Source organism: Oncorhynchus masou, chromosome 14 (assembly GCF_036934945.1).
Source record: "Oncorhynchus masou masou isolate Uvic2021 chromosome 14, UVic_Omas_1.1, whole genome shotgun sequence".
Taxonomy (NCBI): domain Eukaryota; kingdom Metazoa; phylum Chordata; class Actinopteri; order Salmoniformes; family Salmonidae; genus Oncorhynchus; species Oncorhynchus masou.
In genome coordinates this window covers 17,970,681-17,985,207 of record NC_088225.1, presented here as the reverse complement: position 1 = coordinate 17,985,207, position 14,527 = coordinate 17,970,681, and the positions used below count along the sequence as shown (strand labels likewise).

The following is a 14,527-nucleotide window of genomic DNA, read 5'->3' as shown; positions in this document are numbered from 1 at the left end:
GACATTACAATGTTTATCTTCATATATATATATATATATATATATATATATATATCTTAAATTAAATGTAAACAAATCAAAGTAAAACAGACTTAGAAAGTATTGCACACACGCTTTGATGATTTGATTAGTCTAATTAATTAGACTTTGGTCTGCATATCAACAACTTCATCTAATCTCTTCTTGAGATCTGTCATTTAAATCTTACAACCCCAGCAAGTAAGAAGACAGAACGTGACACCTCCCATTTCCACCTTCATCTAAAACTCACTTCCTCCATCACATAAAGAGATCTACCCTAGACTACCGGCTCCTACTCCTCTCTGGCGACACAGCAGAACCAAGCAGGGAGCCTGACTGAGCAGAACATTTCCCCATCACTAAAACAGGTAGGCCTGCTTTCAGCATCCTTCTCCTAGTAATCACAAACCATGTGACTGATAGTCCATAATTGCTGTCACTTTATATGATCATGCTGTAGGCCTACACACACACACACACACACCATTATTGACATGTACTCCGGTCCTGGTCCTTTATAACATTAAGGCACACTCTGCAAAGGATTATTGCATTAGATGAAAGTCTACCAAAGAGGTCTTGTGATGCACAAATGCTACAAGAACAGTGAGGCCTAAGTCTTTAGCCAAGGGATTCAGTCATCGCAGCTTCAGATTTGAGGAAGTAAGGTCTGCAAATGGAGGTAAATTCTTTGCTCACTCTTTTAGAGTTGTCGTTTTACAGCATAAATGTATGGGCTGTAGGTCGGGACTGAGTCATTGTGTGCACTAATATTCTTATTGATAAATCTGAAACTTGTGAAATGTAGCCTATGCATTGAACATCTACTGACAGTAATGCATTACAAACCCGACAAACCCTAAATTGGACGACAATGTTTCAACTAGTTGCATTCTCTTTGGTTATAGCTCGCAAAAAGATAATATCATTTACATATCTGCCAGCTGTTTAATGTGTGAAAAAGGAGCATTAGAGAGGGACAAGAGAGCATGTGTGTGAATGAAATGGAAAGAAGGATAGTTTTGTGGTTCTGTTGTTTGTTCTGTAGGATGTGGTCTAACTGTTGCTGTAGGTTCCTGGGTCACATGATTTCCAAACAGCAGTGGACTATGCCTTTCAGTTTGCCTCTGTTGTCCCATATGCTCATTTTTCCTTCAATTCTCCATGTTTTCTCTCTCTGTGCGGGTTCATCCCTATGACTAGATGTGAGTTAAAGCATTGCACAGAGCCACAAGTGCACCTCGGATAATAAAGACAAAAAGAAACAGTTGCAGACTGGAGGAAGTAGTTGTGCAAGTTCTTTCTTCCCCTTTATTCTGCTTTTCCTGTATTGTCCTTCCTTCCTGTAGCTTTGTGTCTGTATGTTTGTCTCCTCACTAAGTGTTTGTCTTGTGGTCTAGGGAGTTGGTCAGTGATGCTCATGCTCTTAAGACATTCTGTGGCATCTAAGGTCACAGTATTCAAATCCCTACATTGCTCTTAATTTCCTGTAAAATGTTTATACTTGCATCTGTGTATTATTTATGCAAATTATGAACAGTTGCATTTATTTCACATATTACTGGTTTTCTTCTATACATCTCTCTCTCTCTCTCTCTCTCTCTCTCTCTCTCTCTCTCTCTCTCTCTCTCTCTCTCTCTGTCTCTCTCTCTCTCTCTCTCTCTCTCTCTCTCTCTCTCTCTCTCTCTGTCTCTCTCTCTCTCTCTCTCTCTCTCTCTCTCTCTCTCTCTCTCTCTCTCTCTCTCTCTCTCTCTCTCTCTCTCTCTCTCTCTCTCTCTCTCTCTCTCTCTCTCTTGCTGTCTATGTAAATGTTGTAGGGGTGCCGGGTGAGAGTTCACTGGCTCCAGTAGCAGTCTGCATATTCTTAAATACAATAAGCACTTGATTAGTCTACCACTGTGCATTAAAAACTCTGCCCCTTTTTCTTCCTATATCTCCTCTTAATTCTCTCACACTAACCCCCTCTCCTCTCCTTGTCCTCATCTCTCCTACTACCGCCCCCCCCCATCCCCCTCCCCATCCTCATCTCCTCTCCTCTCCCCATCCTCATCTCTCCTCCTACTACCGCCCCCCCCCCCACTCTCTCCTCTCCCCATCCTCATCTCTCCTACTACCGCCCCATCCCCCCACTCTCTCCTCTCCCCATCCTCATCTCTCCTACTACCGCCCCCCCCACTCTCTCCTCTCCCCATCCTCATCTCTCCTACTACCGCCCCATCCCCCCACTCTCTCCTCTCCCCATCCTCATCTCTCCTACTACCGCCCCATCCCCATCCCCCCACTCTCTCCTCTCCCCATCCTCATCTCTCCTACTACCGCCCCATCCCCCCACTCTTTCCTCTCCCCATACTCATCTCTCTTACTACCGCTCCACCCACCCACCCCCCCTCTCCTCTCCCCGTCCTCATCTCTCCTACTTCCGCTCCACCTACCCACCCCCCCTCTCCTCTCCCCGTCCTCATCTCTCCTCCTACCGCTCCACCCATCCCCCTCTCCTCTCCCCATCCTCATCTCTCTCCGCTATAAGGTCACCATGTCCAGGAAGGTAGTCAGGGCCAGTAAGTTCCGTCATGTCTTCGGCCAGGGGGTGAAGGCTGACCAGTGCTATGATGACATCCGCATCTCCCAGATGACCTGGGACAGCAACTTCTGCTCTGTCAACCCCAAGTTCGTGGCCATGATTGTGGATGCCAGCGGAGGAGGGGCCTTCCTAGTGCTGCCTCTGAACAAGGTGGGCCTGAGCAGAGAGACAGAGGTCAAAGTGAATGCCTTAAGTGAAGTTAGAGGTTTTCATTTCTCAGAAGTGGTCTAATGTCCATTTCCCTCTCCATCTGTTGTGTAGATCTATGCATATGCCTCAGTCTCAAATCTTGAAGTTTCAAAATGTCACTTTCATTCATGCCCAGATTTTCCCAACTACGCTACAATTTTGATGAAAATGCTCATTGGCGTGTCGTTTGTACGTTTGTTCTAAGAACAATGTTTTTTCAACATTTGAATTTTGAATTTTGCAAGGCGGCATCACACATTGTGCTGAATAAGGAAGTTTGGGGCAGTGTTTCGGTTCTACACGTCACTGGCTCTCTCTGTGTTGTTGCTAGTTTTTCACCATATTTGGAGCGGTTCAGTGCAACACAGTCTTGACAGGATGTGGCGAGGGCGCAGTATAGTGCAGCTGCATATACAGTCAGGTCCAAAACCATTAGCACACTTGATAAAGATGAGACAAAAAGACTGTATAAAATATATATACTGAGCTATTTACTGAGCTAGAGTTATATTTTCATGCGAGTTTGATCAACGGCATTGGGACATGGATTGGAACCGGTGCTATGGTCAGATAACATGAAAATATAGTTCTTTGGTCATGCATACCAGTGGTGGGTTTGACATTGAAAAACAGAAGCATATGTAGGATGCAGGTACAGTATCAGAATGGGACGAATGTGCTGCAGTATCAGCAACAAACACATACTCTACATGACCAAAAGTATGTTGACACCTGTTTGTCGAATATTTCATTCCAATATCATGGGCATTAGTAGGAAGTTGGTCCCCCATTTGGTGCTATAACAGCCTCCACTCTTCTGGGATAGCTTTCCACTAGATGTTGGAACATTGCTGCAGGGACTTGCTTCCATTCAGCCACAAGAGCATTAGTGAGTTTGGGCACTGATGTTGGATGATTAGGCCTGGCTCGCAGTCGGCATTCCAATTTATCCCAAAGGTGTTCAATGGGGTTGAGGTCAGGGCTCTGTGCAGGCCAGTTAAATTCTTCCACACCGATCTTGACAAACCATTTCTGTATGGACATCGCTTTGTGCACGGGGACATTGTCGTGCTGAAACGGGAAAGGGCCTTCCCCAAACTGTTGCCACAAAGTTGGAAGCACAGAATCATCTAGAATGTCATTGTATGCTGTAGCATTAATATTTCCCTTCACTGGGCCTAGCACAAATCATGAAACACAGCCCCAGACCATTACTTATCCTCCACCAAACTTTACAGTTGACAGTATGCATTGGGGCGGGTAGCGTTCTCCTGGCATCCACCAAACCCAGATTTGTCCATCGGACTGCCAGATGGTGAAGTGTGATTAATCACTCCAGAGAACAGTTTTCCACTGCTCTGGAGTCCAATTGCAGCGAGCTTTACACCACTCCAGGAGATGCTTGGCATTGTGCATGGTGATGAGCAGCTGCTCGGCCATGGAGACCCATTTCATGAAGCTCCCGACAAACAGTTCTTGTGTTGACGTTGTTTCCAGTGGCAGTTTGGAACTCGGTAGTGAGTGTTGCAACCGAGGACAGACGATATTTACACGCAACGTGCTTCAGCACTCGGCAGTCCCGTTCTGTGAGCTTGTGTGGCCTACCACTTTGCGGCTGAGCCATTGTTGCTCCTAGACGTTTCCACTTCACAATAACAGCACTTACAGTAGACCGGGGCAGCTCAAGCAGGACAGAAATTTGACAAACTGACTTGTTGGAAAGGTGGCATCCTATGACCGTGCCACATTGAAAGTCACTGAGCTCTTCAGTAAAGCCATTCTATTGCCAATGTTTGTTTATGGAGTTTGCATGGCTGTGTGCTTGATTTTATACACCTGTAAGCAATGGGTGGGGCTGAAATAGCCAAATGCATTAATTTGAAGGGGTGTCCACATACTTTTGTATATATAGTGTATGTACTGGTCTTATAGTAGTCAACATCTAGATTGATTTTGAATGCGTTATGTGATATTGAAGCATAAAGGTGTAATTGAAAGACTTTGACATTAACTGTATGCATTTTCATATATAGAACAGATACGTTGATATAACAGATGTATTTTTTACCCAAAGATATAGACTGTCTCAACATCATGGGTAGACGCCATTGCATCACTGTTTGGACTTGCCTGTAACAGAGACGAATAGTAGTCCTCTAAACCATAATTCACAGTGCATTTAAGGCCTAATGATTTGGTCAAAGGAAGCCATTGTTCCCCAATGAACGATAATTTGATTTAAAGGTAGACAGCGAAATGACTGCAGATATTGAGATGAGCGAGATGCACGACTTCACACAGTCACACAAAGTATCTGCTCATGTGCACCGGTTCGCTTCACGCTCTTACAGTGTGGGAGCCACAGGACCAAAACAGCTGAGAAGTTGAGCCTTGCACTTCAACGCTCTTAGTTGTTGTGGAAATTGACCCACTATGCTGTTGACTTTCTGCATCTACGTCATATCGCTGAGTCTACCTTGATTTATATGTTGGCGAAGTACATTTTTCTGTCACTTAACTACTCTGTAGTTATTACTACAGAAATATAACCAGCATGCGAACACTATTACTGAGACAGTGACTAAGAGGTTTTCGGATGGAAGCTGATTGTTCATCTACAATGAAGGCAGGAACATTAGGAGAAACATTTGAATAAAGTTTTGAAAAGAAACATTATGCCACTTCACATTCAAAATAAGGCATGTACTGTACATCCTTAGTACATTACTGAATGTAGATGGTTTTGTTTTGGTACTGTGAATGATGGGCGAGGGTCAACGTGACAGAGAGGACCAACAGTCCAGATCCTGTGTGTGTTCCACCAGGGCCAACAGTCCAGATCCTGTTTGTGTTCCACCAGGGCCAACAGTCCAGATCCTGTTTGTGTTCCACCAGGGCCAACAGTCCAGATCCTGTGTGTGTTCCACCAGGGCCAACAGTCCAGATCCTGTGTGTGTTCCACCAGGGCCAACAGTCCAGATCCTGTGTGTGTTCCACCAGGGCCAACAGTCCAGATCCTGTGTGTGTTCCACCAGGGCCAACAGTCCAGATCCTGTGTGTGTTCCACCAGGGCCAACAGTCCAGATCCTGTGTGTGTTCCACCAGGGCCAACAGTCCAGATCCTGTTTGTGTTCCACCAGGGCCAACAGTCCAGTTCCTGTTTGTGTTCCACCAGGGCCAACAGTCCAGTTCCTGTTTGAATTCCACCAGGGCCAACAGTCCAGATCCTGTTTGTGTTTAACCAGGGCCAACAGTCCAGTTCCTGTTTGTGTTCCACCAGGGCCAACAGTCCAGATCCTGTTTGTGTTCCACCAGGGCCAACAGTCCAGATCCTGTGTGCTCCACCAGGGCCATGGAAACCCAGTAGAGTTCTCTGCTCTCTAAGGCTGATTTCAGGCACAGCTATACAAATGTCATCAGCTGACTGAGTTTTTCTCCTCTGAACCCTCTCTAGGTCTCTCTGTTGCCAAGACCACAGTGGTAGCAACACTCTACATCTCCATGTGTTCTTACTGCATACTGTAGTATTCATCTCCTGTTTGAGCCATCAGCTTGTGTGTGTGTGTTTATTTGTGTCATAGTAACCCATCTTTTTCCTTTGTGTCTCCCTGCAGACGGGTCGTATTGACATGTCCCAGCCCACAGTCTGTGGACATACGGGCCCAGTGCTGGATATTGAGTTCTGTCCCCACAACGACAACATCATTGCCAGTGGTTCAGAGGACTGCAGTGTCATGGTTAGTAGAGGTCACAACTTTTCACTGGCCATAATGTTGAGCTTGTTAAGTAGAATTATATTATGGACGCACTTTAGGACATATGTCCCTGTGTGATCCAGTTGATCAGTGTTCTGTATCTATGTACTGTGTTAACTCAGTGTAATGACATACCCTCCTCTTCCTCTACCTCTCCATCGTTCAGATTTGGGAGATCCCGGAGGGTGGCCTGGTCACGCCCTTGAACGACCCCGTGGTGAAGCTGGAGGGGCACTCCAAACGCGTGGGCATCCTCAGTTGGCACCCCACTGCCCACAATGTGCTCATGAGCGCAGGTATAGCACTGCTATGATGCATCGCCTCAGAATACAAGTGCCTCTTCAACTGTTAACATAAGTGGAGTAGCACTGCATGGCCTAAATGCCTGTTCCTCCGTCTCTCTCTTCCCTGGCTTCCAGGCTGTGACAACGTGGTGATCCTGTGGAACGTGGCGTGTGGAGAGGCCATGGTGAGGATCGACTCGGTCCACCCTGACCTCATCTACAGTGCCTGCTGGAACAGGGACGGCTCCCAGATCCTCACCTCCTGTAAGGACAAGACCATACGTGTGCTGGACCCCCGCAAGGGCACAGTCATCGCCGTGAGTGCCCCCTCCCTGCCCCCATCAATACCACAGGAGAACCAGCCACTCTAACCCTGGACAGTCAGATGCACCTAGCTACCAGGTTTAATGTCATAGATCTCAATAGAATCACAGTCAGGGATTAGTTCATATAGTTCCCTTCACGTGTCTTTGATAGATGAAACTCCTTTGTTGAGTGTCTGTCTTTCCCTGAGTCTGCATCTCTCTCTCTCTCTGCCTCTCTGTCTCTCTCAGGAGAAGGAGAAGACACACGAAGGCTCCAGGCCTGTCAAGGCTGTGTTTGTGTCCGATGGGAAGATCCTGAGCACCGGCTTCAGTCGCATGAGTGAGAGACAGGTGGCACTTTGGGACCCGGTGAGTTTTATGAGACAATTATGAACTTCTTATAAAGCCTTATAAATAGTGTCGTAAGACCTGACATGACCTGTATGTGTTTGACAGAAGAGCTTTGGGGAGCCACTCACCCTGCAGGAGTTGGACACCAGCAGTGGTGTCCTATTGCCCTTCTTTGACCCTGACACTGGCGTCGTCTACCTCTGTGGCAAGGTTAGAGTTAAAAACACGCACGCACACACACACACACACACACACACACACACACACACACACACACACACACACACACACACAGGAGGCTGAAATGTTTTTTGAGAACAGCTCATAATAATGGCCAGAACGAAGCAAATGGAATGGCATCAAACACATGGAAACCTTGCGTTTTATATATTCGATACCATTCCACTTATTCCGCTCCAGCCATTACCATGAGCCCTTTCTCCCCAAATAAGATGCCACCATCCTCCTTTGACACGCACACACACTATGGTTTACTAACCATTCATTTTCGTGCCTCAGGGTGACAGCAGTATCCGGTACTTTGAGGTGACGGATGAGGCTCCCTATGTTCACTACCTGTCCATGTACAGCAGTAAGGAGAGTCAGAAGGGCATGGGCTACATGCCCAAGAGGGGCCTGGAGGTCAACAAGTGTGAAATTGCCAGGTAGCCACACAGAGTCATGGACATTTTCACTCGCCAGTATACACACACATACACACAAGCGCTGTTTGTAAAAGGGGAATGTATATTGTTATATTCTCCACCAGGTTTTACAAGCTCCATGAGAGGAAGTGTGAGCCCATTGTCATGACGGTGCCCCGCAAGGTAAATACACTTGTAAAAAATGACTATAACTCAAAGCATGTGATTCTTAAATATCTCACTTTCTCTCTCTCTCTCTCTTCAGTCTGACCTGTTTCAGGAGGATTTGTACCCAGACACCATGGGTCCAGAGCCGTCTGTGGAGGCCAATGAGTGGTTTGAAGGCAAAGAGGGCCAACCTATCCTGATCTCCTTGAAGGACGGTTTTGCGACAACCACCAAATCCAAAGAGTTCAAAGTTCACAAAAGTCTTCTGAAGACCACATCAGCAGCCATGGGGCATCAGCACGGTAACACTGGGGTAAGGATATGGCTGCATCTACCTACATGCTCTGATATATCTGTGAATAGATACTGTATTTTAGATAGGGCTTCCTCTTTTGCACAACTCACAAAGGAATCTCCCCTCTCCTTCTCTCTCTCTCTCTCTCTTTTTTTGTCTCTAACTTTCTCTCTCTCTCTCTCTCTCTCTCTCTCTTTCTCTCTCTCTCTCTCTCTCTCTCTCTCTCTCTTTCTCTCTCTCTCAGGAGGTACATGCCTTGCAGAAGGAGGTGAAGACTCTGAAGGAAACAATAGAGGAGCTGACCAAGCGTGTGAGCGAACTGGAGAGCAAGAATTGAAACAGAGCCCTTGGGTTCGAGATGGAGCTGATGGAGAGAGAGACGGAGGTGTAAAGAGGAGAAGATAAAGAGGAGATGAAAGTCAAATAGTTATAAATAGTTGGGGAAGTTTGAAGGAAAGATGTTTAAAGGGAGAGTTGGAGACAGGATCCATCAATATTAGCAGCCAAATATTTTCGGGTCTGGAAGCTTGAATTCGTTTTTTGGTGTCAGTTGTCACATTCATAGAGACTTGTTTTTAATATATGCTCATACATAGTTGGAAATAAAAGTCCTTAATATTTTCCAAAATATTTAAACTCGTTTTGCTTTTGTTAACATTTCCAAAGGAGATGACAATCATTTGTATTGCAACAGAATAAAAGAAAAACACGTATTTATTATTTGATATACAAAAGTAAATGACAAGCTGATTTACATAAGTAAAACAAAGTTGTGATCTCATGGATGTAAATTATATATACAGTCATTTAACTATACCTGTATTTGGAGATGCATGACCACTGAGTCCCTCACCTTGCTCTCTGTTGTTCATTCATGGCATTATAGAAGCATGTCACCCATTATTAAAAACCTCAACGAGATAACACATTACAACAAGGGTGTCAAACTCCTTCTGCCCCGGGGGCTGCATTTGGTCTTCAACGAGGTCCGGAGATCCACACTGAAAATTGGTTATATTTCCTCGCCGTCACAATTTGTAAAATAATTTCCTCTATCCATCGTTTTTGGAATTTCCGGTGCTCCTTGACTGTCTAGCCTTCATGTAGGTGATTATTAGCGAGCTGGACACAGTTAAGAAACTGTATGAATGTAGGTACATCATCATCTCTACACAGTTTCGATTTGTAGTAAATTATAGTATATTGAGTTAGTCCCCCCCCAAAACAAATAAAAATATATGTGTATTTTAAATTGAACCACCATATTGGACCCTTGGATTAACTACAACTAAACCAGTCTTGCTATTTTGAAATATTCAATATTTACAACCATTATTTCCACTAATAATGTTCCTTCTTTATCCTCAAGGTTAAACCCCTCCCCTTTCTTGTTTTCATTCTGTCTGACCCATTTCCTTTCCATCAAACTATCTCTCTACACACATAGAAACATACAGAGGTGTAGTACATCAAACTATCTCTCTACATACATAGAAACATACAGAGGTGTAATACATCAAACTATTTCTCTACACACATACAAACATACCGAGGTGTAGTACATCAAACTATCTCTCTACACACATACAAACATACAGAGGTGTAGTACATCAAACTATCTCTCTACACACATAGAAACATACAGAGGTGTAGTACATCAAACTATCTCTCTACACACATACAAACATACAGAGGTGTAGTACATCAAACTATCTCTCTACACACATACAAACATACAGAGGTGTAGTACATCAAACTTTCTCTCTACACACATACAAACATACAGAGGTGTAATACATGTACTAGACGTAGTTCTTGTTGGCGGCGGGGGCTGAAGCGCTGTTGCCGTAGTACTTGGCGGTTCCTCCCGAGCTGCCAGATTTTGCTCTGCTGAAGCACATGAGCAGGCCTCCGGCCAGAATCAGAAGCACCCCAGCAGCCCAGCCAATAAAGATACAGGTTCCCAGCTCCATCTTCTGGGCCACAAGGGGGTTGTAGAAGTTGCTGATGACGTTGTGGGCAGACCAGCTGACAGGAATGATGAGGAGGAGGCCAGACACCAACAGAGCGATCCCAGCCACAAGGCTGATCTTGGGCTTGATGTCCTCATTCTCCACGCAGGTGGTGAATTCGGCGCCGGCAAACAAGATGAGGATGGCCAGGGAGGTGACCATGCAGCTGATGATGGTCATGGCGCGGGCCGCCTGCAGGTCAGATGGCAGGACCAGCAGGGACTCATAGCTCTTACACTGCTGCTGGCCAGTACTCTGCACCACACAGGTCATCCACAGGCCCTCTTCAGTTTCCTACACACAGAGACAAATAGTTACAGTAATACACACGCCATTCATTCATTACAGATTATTTGAATTCAGCACATTGCATTCATACTACGTTTTCCGAGTTATTAGAGTCATTTGAGTCAATATAATGTTAGAAAGTATTTAGAGGTTTCAAATGTAAACCACATAGGGCTAATAAAACACTTGATCTGCTCAGTACCTGTGCCGTTACGATGTTCTGTCCTGTAAATGATGACACTTTCCACCTAGGGATGGCACAGCACACAATGGCCCCGATCAGGCCCAGGATCCCAAGGGCCACACATACAATCTGTACCCCAGCAGATCCCATCCTGGAAGAGAGAGGGAGAGAGGGGGGGATACAAAACAGTTCACATTCTGGTATTAAAGGAAGTGTAGTTGCTTTAAACGTAGATATAGAATTACATGGTCATTTCTGTGATCATCACACAGCAGAGTACCCCACAGACACCTACACACACATACTTACACACACAGACTCATTCCATATGACAGGCCTGTACAAGTCAGGATTCTGTAGCTCAGAGGTGCATTTAAAAACAAAGTCTCAGAAAGCACAGCCCTGGGACTAAGTCGTGTTGTGACAGGCCCGGTCTACCTCAGCCTGCTGCTGTAGCTCAGAGGCATGCAGCCACTCCTAGTCTCACTGAGACTCCAACATCTCTTCACCTGGATCCACTCAAGCTCACCGTAATCCTTTTAGCTGAGTACAACTTTACTAAATCAAGCCAAAAGAGCTTTTCCTCCACCCCAACAGTCAGTAGCCTTGCAAAATGTCATCCCTTTAGCTGAGTACAACTTTACTAAATCAAGCCAAAAGAGCTTTTCTTCCACCCCAACAGTCGGTAGCCTTGCAAAATGTCATCCCTTTAGCTGAGTACAACTTTACTAAATCAAGCCAAAAGAGCTTTTCTTCCACCCCAACAGTCTTCCACCCCAACAGTCGGTAGCCTTGCAAAATGTCATCCCTTTAGCTGAGTACAACTTTACTAAATCAAGCCAAAAGAGCTTTTCCTTCACCCCAACAGTCGGTAGCCTTGCAAAATGTCATCCCTTTAGCTGAGTACAACTTTACTAAATCAAGCCAAAAGAGCTTTTCCTTCACCCCAACAGTCGGTAGCCTTGCAAAATGTCATCCCTTTAGCTGAGTACAACTTTACTAAATCAAGCCAAAAGAGCTTTTCCTTCCACCCCAACAGTCGGTAGCCTTGCAAAATGTCATCCCTTTAGCTGAATAGTTTTATTTATTTAACTAGGCATGTCAGTTTAGAGCAAATGCTTTTGTCACATTGACGGCCTTGGAACAACTGCCTTGTTCAGGGACAAAATTACAGATATTTACCTTGTCAGCTCGGCGGTTCGATCAAGAAACCTTTCGGTGACTGGCCCAACACTCTAACCACTAGGTTACCTGCCGCCTCTTGATGGTATGCTACTCTCATTGAATTAAGAAAACATGCAATAGTGCTTTACTTGGACCCTTCTCCTTATATTCAACTGGACAAGACCAGGCAGACTAGTAAAACAAAGACATGCATGTGTCTTCTCTTCTCACAAGGACCCATAGAGGTGAGGGTGAGAGGAAGAGGAGGAGGTCGAGAGGATGGGGGTGAGTGGTAAGAACAAAATGACTAATAGTAATTGTTGCTACTTATAGATCCTGGTGAATCACTGAATCCTGAGCATAACTTGAAGGCGTTATGTTTGGTTCGTCAATGGAATAGAGTATGAATACATTTCTTATACCATATTGAAAAAGTAGCGTATTTTGGATTAACCATGGAGTGTTTCACAATAGATTCATGTCAAAAGTAAAAGTTTGAGTGGAAATGTTCCTCAGAACTTATTATCTTTTAATCGATAGAGAGCAAAAAAAAGTGTATTTGTTTGTACTTTGCATATGGCCTATTTCATATTTGAAATAGCACAAAATCAGAGTTACAAGTTGAAAAGTTTAACTAATACCTTATGATGTGTCCTCTTGTCTTGATTGGAAATTTGAAAAGTAAAGTTCTTTGTCAAGGGTTTTCCTTCTCTTTAAAAAAATGAAATTCTACTCTCTGAATTCAGGTGTTGATCTGTGTAAAGCGGTGGTCTGTTATGTAGCTGGTGTGATGTAAAGGCTTTTGTAGTGGACTGTGAGGTGTAGGGTGGGGCTGGGAAGAACAGGAGAGAGAGGGATGTACCTCACAGCCAGACTGGACTTGTCTCATGCCTCTCTTTCCCACTCTTATTCCAGCTTTCATTTGTTTCCAGTGTTGACATTCCAGGTTTAGTCACAACTTTTTAGCAGTGTTGGGGAAGCTACTCTGAAAATAGTTTACCAACCTACCAATTACTTCACACTGGAAGAAGTTAAGCTACATTAAAGCTCCCCTTAAGACAAATATAGTTTACTGAACTAAACTTACTTTGAAAAACAAGTTCACTACATCCAAAATACTTTGTGAAAAATTATCATATGTAAATCTGAAATGTCATAGACTATAAAATTGCAACAGACAGAACACTTTATGTTACCAGAATGTGTAACGCTACCATCATGCTGCTAAAGAAGGTGGGAGTAATGGAGAGGACAGTGTTTTGCTATCGCAAGTGCATGATCTTTTAAATCAACAAAAATATGTCTACAAGCAATTGTTACAGCAACAGGAAAATAGCTTCAAGAGCTTTGTCCAAATATTGGTAGTCTCAGCTAACAAAAGAATGGACGATCAGACCAGAGAGGTCCAAGACCTTAAGAACATCTTGCAGTTCTCCCAGGGAGAGGTTGATGCCCTGAAAGAGACTTGCAGGAGGGGGGCAACAAACTCTAAGTCTATGTCGCGGAATCGTTATTACAAATGACTGGGAAAACAGACTACAAGGACAATCCAGGAGGAATAACATTGTTGTAGATGGCATACCAGAGTCTCCACATCTGACCTGGATATAGTCTGAGGAGAAAGTGAGCATTTTTTTTACTGAAAAGCTGCAGATGGATCATAGGGGACTTCTCTGAACCTGTGTGCCAGAGGTGGAAAGAACTTATCCCAGCTATGAAAGCTGCCAGAGAGCATGGGTGTAATGCATCTGTGTGAAGCTGGTGAGATGAGTCAGGCGCAGGACAGCAGATATGAGTAATGAAAGCAATTTTACTCAAATAATACAACAATACACGTCGTATAAATACAAGGCCACATATACGGGCCGCGGTACAATAAACAATTATTCACAAACAAACGTGGGGGAACAGAGGGTTAAATAATGAACAAGTAATTGGGTAATTGAAACCAGGTGTGTAAGACAAAGACAAAACAAATGGTTAATCAAAAGTGGATCGGCGATGGCTAGAAGGCCGGTGACGTCGACCGCCGAAAGCCGCCCGAACAAGGAGAGGGACCGACTTCGGAGGAAGTCGTGACAATGGGAACATTGCTTATTTTGCCTACTACAAGCTCATTGTCCACCTTCCCTCCCGAAATCCTGGGAGGAGTGAGAGAGCCAAGCTTCTGGGTCAGTAGCTTCGGCCCAACATCACACACACAACAACTGACACAAGTGCCTGATTGACGGACTCTATTAGCTAAACAATGTTTTTATTGAATTTTTTATTCTCCACATATCTATC

General features: G+C 44.6%; 2 protein-coding genes across 2 annotated transcripts; one reads left to right on the top strand and one right to left on the bottom strand.

Annotated features, from left to right (window-relative positions):
• Nucleotides 1–279: 279 nt before the first annotated feature.
• Nucleotides 280–9,223, top strand: LOC135554429 (coronin-1A-like). Its single transcript, XM_064986741.1, has 11 exons — nt 280–389; nt 2,549–2,752; nt 6,406–6,528; nt 6,713–6,842; nt 6,966–7,147; nt 7,385–7,504; nt 7,592–7,696; nt 8,006–8,151; nt 8,256–8,313; nt 8,396–8,611; nt 8,838–9,223. The coding sequence occupies exons 2-11, from the start codon at nt 2,555–2,557 to the stop codon at nt 8,928–8,930; spliced, it is 1,371 nt and encodes a 456-aa protein (XP_064842813.1). The 5' UTR covers nt 280–389; nt 2,549–2,554; the 3' UTR covers nt 8,931–9,223.
• Nucleotides 9,224–9,289: 66 nt separating this feature from the next.
• On the bottom strand, nt 9,290–13,048 carry LOC135554430 (claudin-4-like). Its single transcript, XM_064986742.1, has 3 exons — nt 12,883–13,048; nt 11,096–11,228; nt 9,290–10,899 (listed from the first exon to the last, which is right to left on the bottom strand). Exons 2-3 carry the CDS (start codon nt 11,225–11,227, stop codon nt 10,396–10,398), a joined length of 636 nt encoding a protein of 211 aa, XP_064842814.1. The 5' UTR covers nt 11,228; nt 12,883–13,048; the 3' UTR covers nt 9,290–10,395.
• Between the last annotated feature and the right edge of the window lie 1,479 nt (nt 13,049–14,527).